The sequence below is a fragment of the Ambystoma mexicanum genome, chromosome 2p (genome assembly GCF_040938575.1).
Source record: "Ambystoma mexicanum isolate Mex_15411 chromosome 2p, UKY_AmexF1_1, whole genome shotgun sequence".
Taxonomy (NCBI): domain Eukaryota; kingdom Metazoa; phylum Chordata; class Amphibia; order Caudata; family Ambystomatidae; genus Ambystoma; species Ambystoma mexicanum.
This window is the reverse complement of record NC_090923.1, coordinates 824,377,317-824,392,103: the sequence shown is the minus strand read 5'-3', so window position 1 is coordinate 824,392,103 and position 14,787 is coordinate 824,377,317. Positions and strand designations below refer to the sequence as shown.

Sequence of the window (14,787 nt, the reverse complement as noted above, 5' to 3'; positions counted from 1 at the left end):
ACATTGAGCAAGGATGTGGGCGCTTGTGAACCCCCGATTGGAAATTATTCCCAGGTTCACGTGGAGGGGTGTGAATACACACATGGCCACGGGAAAGTCCTGGAAAGAAATTGAATATGGCCATGGCGAAGTTTTGCAGGGGAGCAGGCTTTTCAATGATTAGGCATGGCCTTATAAACTTGGGAGTGCCAGGATACTATGATCAAGATGGAGTCCACCTGTCCCAGGTGGGCTCACACTTGTCCAATTTAGAAGATTAATTTAAAGAGTATGATTTTGAATTTAGTTTTATTTTTTTATTTAACAAAGATAGGATGGGATGGGGCTGCAACCCTTTCTTGCTGTGGCAGTCTAACAGACAATGGAGTTAGGGAAAAAAAACAAAGCACAGATGGAAAGTGACCAGGAGCTATTAGACCCTTGTTTAGCCTAACAAAGTGGGGGAAGGAAAGATCTGGAAAAAGGGGCACCTTGTGTGAATGTATATATTTATTATTAAAGGGCCTGTGGTAGCGGCCCTGTAGCTAAGGTTAACTTGCTCAAGCCATAGGAAGAGCACTTTTTGGGTGGCTTATACCTTCGACCCCCCGGACGAAACCTTGCAAAAGAAGTATATGGCCCTGTCAGATTGATCCTGTGGTGAGGTTTTGTCAAAAGGGGGTCCCAAAATGTGTGTTTGTTCCCATAGATGCAATGGAAAATAAATGTTGCTCACGCCTACAGCCCAAACTGCTGAGGTATTTTCACCAAAATTGCAGCAGGAGCAACGGCTTGGTCCCGAAAGCTTGCTTTTGTAGATTTGGTGTAAATCCGTCCAGTCTTTTTTTTTTTAACGACCAAAAAGTAGGTGGAGAAAAAAAAAAAAAAAAAAAAAATTTTTACTGATATTTGGGTTCAGTCTGCAGACTCACTTCCCTGTTCAGTCCGCGGACGGGCCTCCGATTGGTCTAGAGAGCGACCTGATGTCCGCAGACATCCGACGCAGCCACTGTTTGGTCAATAAAAAATGTGAGGTGCGTCTTGAAAACTCCGGCTATGATGGATTCGCGGACAGCAGCCAGTGTCCGTCCACGGACATCACAGTAAAAACATTACATTGCATTCAAACTAATGAAACGATCTGCGGGGAGTTGAAGGGTGATGAGGATGGGATGGGATATGGCCTTACAAAGCCACAAAACAGGCGTTTTTCTTCTCGGATGTCCGCGAACAGTCTGGGGCAGTCCTGTGATGTCCGCGGATATCTTTGTTCGGGGGCATTTATGCTTATTTGTGCATTAGAGGGTTGGCGAAAAGCCGTTTTTGGAAGGCTTCTAACTTTGACGCCATTCAATGAAATTGCATGAAATTTGGCAATTTCATTCTCAACCGAGTTCTGAATGGTTTCAGAAAGTGTCGTGCTGTTTTGTCGAGGGGGAACAAAATCAGAGGACGGTCCCAAAATATTGTTAAGGCTTATAAATGTGGTGCCATTTGAAGAATCTGCACAAAAGTTTGCATAAAGATTTTAGATCTAGATATACATGTGTTTGCAAAGTTTGGTGGGAGTTTGTCAAGAGGGGGCTAAATTAGAGGTCATGGGCAGAGGCTAGATTGTCCCGGTCATGGCATAAGGTCATGACCTGGACAATCTGGCTACTGGTCATGACCACAAGGGAAGACCAATGGGGATAAAGTGGCCATGTCCACCAGGGACCGGCTATGTGGTAAAGTTTTTCGAAATTGGGATAGGTTTGAAAGGGAAATAAAAATGTGTGTGATAATATGGTCATAGGGTTCTCTCCTTGCCTTCTGCAGGCCACCATGGAAAGGGAAGAGGGGCTCTGTACGGAGCCCCACCTTCCCTTTCCATGGTGGACATCTTGGAAAAGGATTTTCCTTCCTACAGTGGGACGCAGCGCACGCTCGGTGTAGGAAGACTTTCTTTTTTTAGCTCCCTGGGTTACTGCTTTGGCATCCCAGGGGTCCAAATGGCCTTCATCCCCCCATTGCAGGGGCTGGAATGGGGGGAATGACGGTCCAGAGCCCTAGTTATCTGCCCTTGCTTGGGCTAGAGGGCCGTTATCCCCCGTTCAGTTCCTGGAAAGGGGGGGATGAACACCACATTATTTCCATTAGCATAACACAAAATGCGAATGGAAATAATTGAATCTATGTACTTTACTGAGAAATGTAAAGTAGATGGAGTCATAAGATTTTGTTTCTTTTAGTTCTTAACTATGAAAGGTGTTTTCTTATTTTTTTTTGCAGGACATGTATGTAAGGTGGGGAGGGAAATGAGGGAAGAGGCACCAAGCACTAATATGGAGGGGCAGGTGGACAGGGGAAAATGTGCGTTTGTTACATCTAATTTAGGGGGCACTGTTTCTCATGCTCCTCGATTACAGCTTCAAAAGCACTTTGCTCCCCCGTGCAGAGTGGTGTGTTACAGTATATACAGAGGAGTACTGTCTTCGAAAAATATGGATCAACAGCCTTTTAATTGCTTGCAAGGTAGCTGGTGGGATTTTGTGTGCCACAGAAGTAGGCTGTGTGGTTACAGTACTGGTCGAGGAAGATGAGGTGGAGGAAAACAGCCTACTACTTGCCAAGAAAGGAGCAGCCTTTACGAGAGAATTGTGGTGGTTGGATTGGGTGTGGCGGCACATGGAGGTGGTCCTGTAGGAGTACTATCCAGGTAGTCCGTGACTGAGCACAACGTTGCACTCAGTGCATTTCACTTTGGTAGCTTTAGCCTCTGATACATTGCCAACAGTGGTAAAGAACTGCCACACCCATGATTCTTAAGTGCTAAAGGTAGGCACTCCCTCCACATCATCTTCTTGGTCCTCTTCATTGTCTTTGGAAGTAGTGCGCTTTATTTGTTGTGTAGGTCCTCCAGCTGGTGGTGGTGGTGGTGGTGGCTAGGGATGACACTAGCATATGCCATTTTTAAGATAAATAGAAGTTTTGCTAATAGTCTTCCAAGAATGTGCTCTGTACTAGTTTGTTAATGGATAATGAGTAAGAATAGGTGTAGGAGCTGTGCAAGATCAGTAGAAAATGCAGTTCCGAACTGTCCGCGAAGCACGGGCCTGATCGCGAAGTGTGTTTGCGAACACGTCATGTTGCGCGCGAATTCACGTGACACTGTCCGGAAAGTCTGCCATGTCAGAAGTTCGCGAATGTCAACGGACACAAAAACGGTAGAAAAAGTGTATAGAAGTGTTTGAAATTATGCTTGAAGGTGGAAATGGCACTCTGTAAATTGGACAAAAATGTCGATATTGTGGTAAGAATGATATTATTAAGTTGTTGATAATTAGCATGCACTGGTAAAAACCCATGAAATTCACTGAAAAAATTAAAATAAATAAACCCACCTTTGTTAAAAGGGACGTTATGGTTACAAGTAAAACCAAAAACCCCCAGAAACTCGCCAGTTATGGTAAGCTAAGCAACCATAACTCGTGCCACCACCGTGCACTAAGACTAACAGCCAGTACATCAAAGATGACATCACATATGAAATTAATTCTGATGAAAAGTCCCTACAAGGGGTTGCGTTCATAATGTTGGTAACAAGATGTCCGGGGTGATCGGGAGACCCATCATGAACTTAATCTATTAAAGAACGTACTCATCTAGACAAAACATAATATTGGAGTGTTGTTGTTAATGCAAGTACCCAATCATACATAAACAAAGGCTGTAGCGTGCATCATAGAAGTACAATATTTATAATTTTGTAATTTTGGATAGCAAAATAACAAATGCTACCTGATCAGAGTTTTGAGTAATGTTAAACATGTAATAACTAGCTAACAATGCAAGCCTTACTACACACTTGTCCTAGTACAAACAATGCATATGAAGACAGACAATGCATAGAAATCAGAGGCACATACAGGGAAACTAAAGTAAGGAAGAAACAACCAGCATCACCAGAACATTTTCTTAACATTAAAGTTTATCATCATGTATACAAGTCATTTTCATAACATTAAAGTTTATCATCATGTATACAAGTAAATTGCGTGTTTGAGGCCCGCTTATTGCCCCATGTATGTGCAGCATGAGCCGAGACCAAACCCTAAGGAAAGTACTTTTAAGAACATATAACAAGGTTAAAGTCTAGATATATAGCACCATTTACATTTTAATATTCTGACTGTCAGTGAACAAACACAAGTGGCCCAGATATGTGATGTCATTAACGAGATGTGCGATATCATCATCTTTGAGGTGTTAGTCTTAGCAGTGCACAGTGGTAGCATGAGTTATGGTTGCTTAATTTACCATAACTGGAAACATTCTTGATGGTTTTCCCTTTAACAAAGTGTTTTCAGTGAATATGCATGAGCCAATTTGCATGCACACAATGCCTTGATGTTGTGGCACAGGCCTGGAGGTGAACAACCAGCAATGGCTACTGGGTGGCGTTGTGGAATGTGTTATTTAGCTCAAATGAACTTTCCTAAACACCTAGTACTTTGCTGGAAGTTCACCTCCAGTTCTGAGCCATAACAACAAGGCATTGTGGGTATGCAAATTAGCTCAAATGCAAACCTTTTTCTCCAAGAAATTGTCTTTGTCTAAGAGGGCAGTGATACTTTATATGTAGCTTAATCAACCAAAACAGACATTTGCAAGGCTGCCAGGACTCCCCTCAGTTAAACCATTGCTTCATTTATACCGGCTACACCTCAAACGTTTCTAAATAGTTGGGGCTCTTAGGCTGTGCAAGATATTTTTTAGCTCCTCCCCCCCCCCCCCCCCCCCCCCCAAGTATTGGTTTTGGACTCAATAGGGGCCTTTCCCGAGTTCCTCCTCAAGCCCTGCCTGCAACGGACACAATCTAGGAGGTTATCAATAAAAGTAGCAAGAGAATAGACAACATTGTCAATGCCATTTATTGTACAGCTGAAATAAGCTCAAGAAAAAAAGAAGCAAACAAATGAAGGTTTTTAGTCCATGAATGTACACTTACGTGTTGGTCCATCATTTCCTTGCCTTGCACGGCCAAGCTGCTGCCATATGCCATGGCGAGGTTAGACATTGGGTCTGCAAAGAAGGACTGTCCAGAATTGTTGGGCCCGGCCGTTCCTTGGTTTGAATAAACGCCATGTTGGCTTACAAAACCAGAACTCGTGTCATCAAATAACTGATGAGGATCCGCCATGGGAGGCCCCGTGCTGCGAAGCCTGCGTTTTGCTGCTATGAGAAAATGTAGAGGGGGGGAGGGGGAGTCAGTTAGAAGGTTAAATAGTGACAGACAATCCACTTACTTTCCAGAACAGCCCACTTAAAACTCGCACAAGAAGTTACGGTTGGCGTCAATTGCATGTCCTGTTAAGTACAGTACAGCAGTTTGGGCTGGTTTATCCCTTTAAAAAAGCGGCTAGAACCGTTTTCCAAACAGAGTGAAACAGTGCCCCTTACTGTAAACCATACGAATAGTTCTAAAGGGTAGACAATTAAATGATCTTATGCTCCAAGGGATGACACAGTACCCGCGACAAAATCATGTGCCCCACGAGCAAAGCGTTTACGTGCCCAATAGAAAGTGTGAGCCCGGGAGAACCAATATGTGCACTGTAGACAAATCGTGGGCTGTAGAAAAATCATCATTAAGGCTGTGGCAGGAGGAAGATCTACATTTTAGATACTATGCCAGGATGCAGAATTCCCATTGCAGGTTTTTAAACGGACGATAGCAGACTTTTTTTTTTTAAACACATTTATTTTAAAATAGATTTTCCAGTGTAGAAAACCAGCAGTAATAAAGAGTCCAATAAGGCAAGTCATAAATTCATTAAACAGTAATCAACCCCCCCCCGCATCATTTAATAAACCCAGTTCATAGTCCAACTTAAAATCATGCAATCATCATATAAGGGTAACAATGAATTCTAGCATAGATTTCCTGCATTGTAGATATTTATAATTCATTGCTTTCCCCAATTCTACAGCAGTCACCTTAAAAAGTCATTGAACCTAGAGCAGCGCCTAGAGGGAGGGAGGGAGGGAGTAATAGGAAGGCACTAGAAAAAGGAAGACCAAAAAGGAAGGAGAAGAAAAGGAGAAAGAGAAGGAGGGGAAAAAAAAAAAAGAATAATCAAAATTGCACATTGTCAGTTACAGGAAACAGATGAGGGCTTCAATATGCTCGTCAAAGCTTCAAAAAGTGCTTCAATAACATTGGCTGAAAACTGAAAAAACATTTGTCCCTCACAAAGTCCAGAAATGGTCACCAGATGTGTGTAAATCTTAGCATTTTCCCATCCAACATAGCCGACGGCATCATCAGACTTTTTTTTAAAGAAATTGTAATATGATCAGGATGGCTAATACAATTATCCAGCAGAAACGCCCCATTGTATATCTGGTTGTGCCATTTGGATAACTCCCTCCTAATTAAATAACGGCCCCTCTCTGCTCCCCTGACAGACACTCTTTCCACGAACAGCCCAATTTACATAAGCAGAAGGATCGTGTAGAATTAGTGCTGCAACAATATTACTAGGCCTTGCCCCGGCTGTCCTATTGTTTATTAAAAGACAGAGGTGGTGGTAAGGACTGCGAAAAGGCAGGGAGCTGTGTTAGCTACTGAGCAGAAATGTTTGGGCATTCATACTTCATGTCAAACTGCTTCACACAATAACCACACACATCAGTATACAAATAAGACACTGGTCTATTTTGTACTCTTCCATGTCATTTGTGGACAGGGATTCCTCTTCCTCTACCCATCCCCTTTCCCCGGTGTTGGGTTCTGTCTGGTGTGCAGCCCTTCCTTCGCAAGGAAGGGACTGCTAGAATTAAAATGCTATTAGTAATCTCTCTCTCGGCCTCTGCCTTTTCGTGAAAATGCAGCCCAGCAACACCTCAGTGTACTTTTTGACTTCCTAACCAAAAACGACTCCTTTTATTCGCTTTACGATTTTAGGCAATAGCCCCATTACAAACGCAGAGGCCAGTGCTTACTGCAGTTGATGCAGCATTGGGGATACCAGAGTACTGTACAACACCTCTTTTAAGAGACAATCTGATGGGTTCTCGCTCTTTTTCCCGCATGCATGAATTGATCTTCATCCAATTTGCCTTTTTGGGGTAGGTCGGTTTACTGGCCGATTACGCCACACCATTACAGTTTTAAATTAGCACTCTTCTTGCAATGGCCATTTACATTTTTGTCCCAATAAGGTAAAGGTTTCATGAGGGACGGTGGTGGTTTGGAACAATTGATTAAGATTCCCAAGTACGATTACAACAATAGTGTGTACAGACTTGTAACGCCTATTGAAACTTAACCCGATCATCATCATATATTATATACATATATATATATATATATATATATATATATATATATATATAAAAAAACAACATGGTTCCAAGTAAAACCGGAAAACCCTTGAAATTCACCAATTATGGTAAGCTAAGCAACCATAACTCGCGCCACCACCGTGCACTAAGATTAACACCCAGGACAAAGATGACATCACAAATGTAAGAAACTAAGTATACTACATTTATTTCATATATTTATACATTTTCTGTATTAGGTACACTAAAATATATATATATATATATATATTTTTTTTTTTTTTTAACACAGAAATGTCCAGTACTTTGGTATTGGCTGGAAGACAATTTCCCACAAGATGAAATGAGTGAAGACCGTGATACTAATGGTAGACAACATTTCTCTATATAAGCCAATTAATAACCATTAAAAAATGTGTTAAGTACACATAAAGTAACAGACCAGACAGACAAATAGAATATACCAAGAGAGACATTAGAAGATCCTCTGAAACGAATAGAACTAAAAATGGATATGTTAATGAAAATGTTGAATCTTTAAACAGTTTGTCGAGGACCACATTAAAGAAAACATTAAATATCACTGTCCCACATGTACCTGTTCCCCCTCTCCATGTCCCAGCCAACTATCCCCAAACTCTCCTCAGCAAGAAAAATTTTACGAGACTTCCATCCCTTCCTCCCCTCCCATACATCCTGTCCAAACCCCTAATTCCCCTGTATTTGTTTCAGTTTCTGCTTCCCCCTCTCTTTCGTAATTGTTATACAATAATAACATTTTAAGTGTGTTCTTAGTATATGCCTGTGTCTTATTTTTTTTTTTAATAGGCAGTTCGGGTATCCGCGGACAGCGCGGGTGTACGTTATGTTCGCAATTAACCAAAATGAGTGTGTCCTAAGGACAATATACCTGTTCGTAATTAAAATGGCGGGTTTCTTAGAACACACAAGATGTCCGCCTGACCGCAATTACCCAAAATGGGGGCATCCTAAGGACATCATACCAGTTCGCACTGTTAAAATGAAGATGCCCGCAGGACACTATATCCATCCGCATGGCCGTAACTATTCAAATTAATTAAAGTGTCCTAAGAACACCCTCCCTGTTCGCAATGTCTGCAACCAGAATCAATATGTCCTTAGAACACATGTCCCGTCCGCAAAGTTTTGACGCACATCTATTTTATTCGGGGACCCGAACACTGTCCGTATAACACTGCACGCATGCGCACGACAACCCCGCTCATTTGTTGTCCTACGGACAGCTGTCCCATTCGCAAATGTGTTCCCAACGTCATCGTGTGTCCTTATTTGCAGACACTGTCCGGGCCCGCGAACATTTAAAAAGTGCTTTTTTGAGCAATCCAAAGTATTTTCCATTAAAAGTTCACCATTGCACATGTCCCAGACAATGTCCCTAGCGATCTATATTCTTTTTGGAACTTCAAGCCCTTTCTTGGTGTTCGACGTGTCCGTGGACAGCGCGGGTGTTTGCGGAGCACGCTCCTGCACCCCTATAAAAGGCTACACCCCAGAGGTGATCCTCATTGTGCTACTGGCTACCTGACAGAGCATTGTTCCGGACTTGCATTGCCTTTATTGCTAGTGACTTCTGCCTGCTGTTCTCCAGATGGCAACCATGGCTACTTCAGCTTCATCAGCACCCCCACCCCCTCCATGTCCCAAAGGGCCTGCAGAGGGGAACAGGTGTGAGGATGCAGAGGAGAGTGATGAAGAGGATGAAGAGGATGATTTAGTGGAAGTTCCTACTACTAGCACTAGTCGTGAGTCTTGGGTGTGACAGTTATTTACCACTCTTGATGGAGTGCCAAAAGCTTGTGCGAAGAAGGTGATCTGCACTCAGTGCAAGATGGTGCAGACTTGTGGAAAGCCTGGTTCGTATAGCCATTGTACTACATGAATGAAGCGACACCTAAAGTCATTCCACGGTGGGGCTATTCGTAAGGTTGTACCTTGCGATAAACGTAGTAGGTGGAGTTCCCCTGCAACATCCTCCGTTTCCTCTCCTACCACCACAAGAGACACTCCTGTGGGACAGCACATCCCTCCAGCTGCCTCGCAGGCCATTCAGGATGCTGTTGACCCTTACCTTTCGAGGGTCACAAGATTGTGCATGTACTGCAATGCAGTACTCTGCAGGGGGGAGAACCTTCAGAGTGTTTGAGACTGTGGTCAAGGAGCATGAGAAGGATTGTCCACTACCTCAATAAGGCCACCCCTACATCTTCCTTTCTCCAACTGCCCTTTCATATCCCTGTGGTTGGTGTCCCTTCCTTACCCTCCATTCCTTGTGTGTCGCGTTTAAAAAAAAAAGAAAACAAAAAATGGCTTTTCAGAGCCGCCTTTCAAAGTTCAAAAATAAATAGTGCAGGGCCCTGTGCATTTTTTAGAAGTCCGCAGACATTCAATTTTTTTTTGGGGTACTGTCCTATCAGAACCATTGCACTTTTCTCTGGGAGGAAGTGGTGGCTCTGAAAAGAGCCTTTTTGTGGTGTTTTTAATGTTTCAAAAACTTCAAAATGGTCAACACCTACTACAAAATGGATTACTGTAATTCCAAGAAAGGTTGCAATGCATTTTGTATATTTCGCAGAACAATCTGATTACTGGCATAAGTAAGATGTACTCCATCTCTGCAAAAAATGTGTGTACTACGAAACATACGGTTTTCATTCTGAAAAGATGACATACCAGCATCTCTCAAAAAGGCACAGACAACCGTGTTAACATTGCGCCTTGCTTTCTCCATTTGTGGACCAAATGAAAAAGAACGCAGCCACATTTGTCTCTGCGCAATACGGGACAAAATTATTCTGGAGTTTGGATACATGTCCATGACTTTCCCCAAGGCCTTCTTTCATTGCAAATTGCAGGGAGAGTGCAGACACATGTCCTAAACTGTGCCCTCCATAATGAATAAAAATGTCTGGATGACGCTGGGCCACCAAAGTAGCACAGAGAGGTACTGAATCTAGCCACTTCATTCCACGCACTCCATGCCAGTGCACTTCCACATGCGGGAATCCAAGATGTGCAGCCACTCCACAGCGATCTGCATGCACCTCCAACTAATTTATCCATGAATCTCCCAAAATCAAAAAAAATCTACTTTCTGAAACACACATACATAGCTATCTGCTCTCCTCTCAGGAAAAATACTTTGACAAACTGTCTCCTTACACAACACACCCAGTAAACCTTCTTGACCAACCCCTTCCTCTGCTCAGTCTCATTTGCATGCCTCGCAGCGTCAAATTCCCTGTGTGTAATACGCGCTATCCGTGGACAAATCGTAAAATCGGAGCATGGGGAATGAAAATGTATATAGTGTGCCCCATTTCCCCTTTGAGGTTGTCTCTGAAAAGAGCCTTTTTTGGGGGTTTTTGAAGATGTTTCTTAAACACCTTTTATTTTATATTTTTTTGGGGGCCGGGGGGGTTCTTACTTTCCTCCAAAAATCTTCACATTAGCTTCTCCAAAGCAACCCTTATGTTCCAAAACAGCATGGCATTTCCCATAAAAGATAGACATGCCATCTTCTTTAAAATAAACAACATTACCAGAGTCAATGTTCTCATTATTACAAAAGAACATACTAGCTCTAAGCATGAAAGCAAACATGCCTCGGTTGATTGCAAATCTAGCAATATTTTGCTGAGGACAAAAAACAGAACTATTGTCCCATATTGCCCTAGGTACTAAACCAGAAAAAAAATAACCTTGGCATTCGGAAGTATTTTCATTACTGCCTGAACCAAGTGTTCCAAACCTTCCAAAGTGTGAGCACTCACATAGCCCAAATGCAAAAGCACCACAGTGCAAGACAACTACTGCCCATATCTCCACAAACTTGTACAATTCCCTGCACATTGAAACCAGGCACAGTGCTCCACACCACCTCCACTCCTTTAACATCAAAATTGTTTGCCATATTCCTGCATTTAGCATACTGCTCCAAACCATGCACAAACATATCTCCAACCACCAACACGCTGACTTTCTCCACCTCTGCCATCTTCACTACACACAGCCGCTTTCAACACAAACCACAACCTCAACATCTGATTGGCTGATCCGACCAGTCCCCTTTACATGCTGGATTTGCTAAGAAACCCGTGATGTGGCACGCCATGTCCGTGGACAGCCACAGTCTCCGTGGAGTGCGTAACACTGGGGCATCCCTTCTACCCTTTCCACTTCACTCTCTGCACAATTTCCTCATTGGCTACTGTTAAGCAGTCACACAATCATCCACCAATCGCATCCAAGAACTCTACATCTAACTCCATCATCTCAGATCAGCACTTCAGATGTACTATTGATGTCTCTCAGTCCAATGTGACTGCAAAGGACCTACAGCAACAACTACTATAAAACTCGATTTCTACTTGCAGATTCATGCACATCCATGAATATTTTCTACACAGTAAATGTACAGCTCTTCTAGGAATACATATAAAACAGTAACTGCCACTTACCCTGTATAAACTGTAAAATGAGCTTAATGTAATTTCTCCCATCTGCTATGATGAAGTGTCACTTGCAAACCTGTCCGCTCTCCAAATTTTTGTTTACACACACAATCTAAAAAAGTATTTCATATTAAAAGATGGGCGAAATAACCGTATAATTATGAAAAAGGCTGTCTAGTGTTTTATAAAATTACACGCAGCCAGGATGAGTACATGCATCTTCACTCATGCACACACACAATATGATTAGAAAGGCTCCCAGCTGAAACACCACTGCCTCTATATCAAATCCTTCTGCTTCATTTCCCACACCTTCACAAATGCATACTTGCATGCTTTTCCGTACAATCCCTGCCATTTACCCTGTAAAAATGGCACGATTATTTCTTCTCTTAACATCCAATAACATAGCCTTAAAAAAAAAAAAATAAAATGTGCTCTATACATTTACTATTATACTCATTTGTAAAACAGATTCAACTAACAGATTCTAAGTAAAATATACAGGATGCACATAAGCAAAGGAAAGTGCATGTGCATACTATGCTCAGTTATAAGAAAACACTACTACAAAAATAAATAATCAATATCTACATTAACAAAAGTGCTATAAACACACATATTCACTAACTTCTTCCTTTTACAATTGCAGTGAAAACCACTCTCCTGAAAAGCAGCAGTGTCTGAAGTACGAACGAGAACTCAGAAGAAACCTACATTTTCCATCCAAAAAAGTGCAATACTGCCATAATTTTCTGTTACTCAAACACAATAGCATTTTAGTATTATACAACAAACATGTGCATTAACCCTCTACGATTAGATGTAGTATTGGTGCTTCCCCTTACCAGCTGCATACTTTATATGGTCATCTGAAGCCCAGTAGAGTAACACACCAATACAAAAATAGCCTTCCCAACTTGATGTAGCTGCCCATTGCACAATCACACACCTCCGCAAACATCCTTATCATCATACTCAGACACTCGTGCAGTGTATGCGTGCTTTGTGCATAACGGCCTAATTCATACTTTCTTTTTTTCTCCAACAGACCCCAAAGAATGCCTACCAAAAAGCAACTCTGTAGGGAAGCAACGCAGTAGTAGAGCAAATCGAAATAAAAATGTGTCAGAAATAAGCAACCATCTCTAGAATTTGTACCAAAAATTCAAACAAAATAGCTCATAGTCATTAAGCAAAACAAAACAAGCTTCCAGTAAAGAAACTTTCCCTCCTCTATCAAAATGTAAAACGGAACAGAATGTGATTTCAGCTACCACTACTGCAAACGCTGCACCTATAAATCTTGATGTAGTGGCAAGTAACCATACCCAAAAAAATATTTTTTTTAAAACAAAGATTCCGCCAGAGTGCTTCATAACCTTATAAAAACAGGAGAGAAATCATGCGCAACCCTTAAAACCTACCGTAGAAATTAATCCTAGAAGCTCTCAGACCGTGCAATCCTTCTCAAAAGGAAGTTATTTATTTTAGTTTTAAACAGAATGAAACCACTAATAAAACTAACTACTAAACTATAAAAAAAGACTTGTCAATAAACGGAATATCAACAAAAATAGCTTCTTAAACATCTGTGGAGGTGAATGAAGTCACACCACAAGCAAAGAACCATATTTTAATGAAGGAGCATATAAACAAAAAGTAAACAAAACCAATTGCCATACATAGCAGTGGACGAGGGTATGAAAAACTTAACACCATAATGGAGCAAGAGACTCTGCTCACATAAATATTCCCAGAAAACTCAGTATCACCTCTCCATTCTACTGCACCAAAACGTCCTGTCTACAAATGGCTGTGCACATCAATGTGTAACATTGCCAAAAAAGCTTTCAAATCTTTATGCCAGTTCCTCAATCAGTTTGTAAAAAGCGAAGGCAAATTCAAAATGAAACTACTACAAAATATGGATGCCTGTTCAGTGCGCAGATACACAGGACTACAAGGACATTCATTAGCCTGCATTTCAGGACCTATTTGCAAAAGCACCTTCCATCATATCAAAATGAAATCAACACATCATTCAACTATAAGAAATCTGGTCCATAAACTCTACTAAAGGTTCTGCTTTAGCACTAGCCAATTTAAATAACAATCTTCTACATGGTACAGCCAAACAAGTACTCGAAGAAATAGAGAATATCCAGAGAAAATATTTTGGAAGTGAAAGCCACTTACAAAATGCAATAGCTTTCCAACAAACTAGCAACTACTGTACAAATAGCAACCTTCTATTAAACACATACAAAAAAGAAATACTAAAGTTTTAAAACTACCTCCGCTGAAGTACCAAACCATGTGTGTGTTGCTGCAGGACTTTAAAGAAGCACATAAACTGTAGACATAACATACAAAATGGAAGACAATGAAGATTCCAAATGGTTCCAATTAGCTCTCTACCTTATAGCAGAAAACAAATAAGAAATTATTGACCCCTTAATACTTTGCAATTACTGCACTGCAAAACTTGACAACAACCAAACACTGTCACGTGCTATCACAAATAACTTAGAATTATTTCCACTAGCAAAACCCCTGCAACAACTAAATTTATATGAGAGCATCATAATTCAAACAGTACACCCATTTCAAGCAATAATACGCCTTCAACCAAAAACAGCAAAATTACCTCCCTCTGAATTAGTGAAAGGCATTCGTGGCAAAGTAGTTTATTTACCATAAGATCTCAAAGAAAAATGTACACAGGAGAGCAACAGCCAATAGATCAATCTTTAATTGTCTTAGTAAATGGCGTACCTACAAAAGAAAATTGGCAACAACTTGTGGATTTACATAAAGTCAGACAAGCCCTGCAATATCCAAAAAACAATGAATACCACAAAGAAATTAATATTGAAGAAAACCTGAGAGAAGCCATTGAAATAATTCATGACTCACCAGAAACTGGTCAATTTCAACTTCTAAATCCTGCTACAGAATCCAATATTTTAGACCATTATACAAT

General features: G+C 41.3%; 1 protein-coding gene across 4 annotated transcripts in view; it reads right to left on the bottom strand.

Annotated features, from left to right (window-relative positions):
• Nucleotides 1–14,787, bottom strand: part of YIF1B (Yip1 interacting factor homolog B, membrane trafficking protein) — a 105,141-nt gene that overhangs the window by 53,023 nt on the left and 37,331 nt on the right. For 2 of the 4 annotated variants that reach the window (XM_069644526.1, XM_069644528.1), the window contains exon 2: nt 4,970–5,193. In XM_069644526.1, the coding sequence (XP_069500627.1) occupies nt 4,970–5,193 (224 nt within the window). Of the gene's footprint in view, nt 1–4,969; nt 5,197–14,787 lie in introns of all 4 variants that reach the window. The other 2 variants (XM_069644527.1, XM_069644525.1) reach the window with 1 other exon arrangement.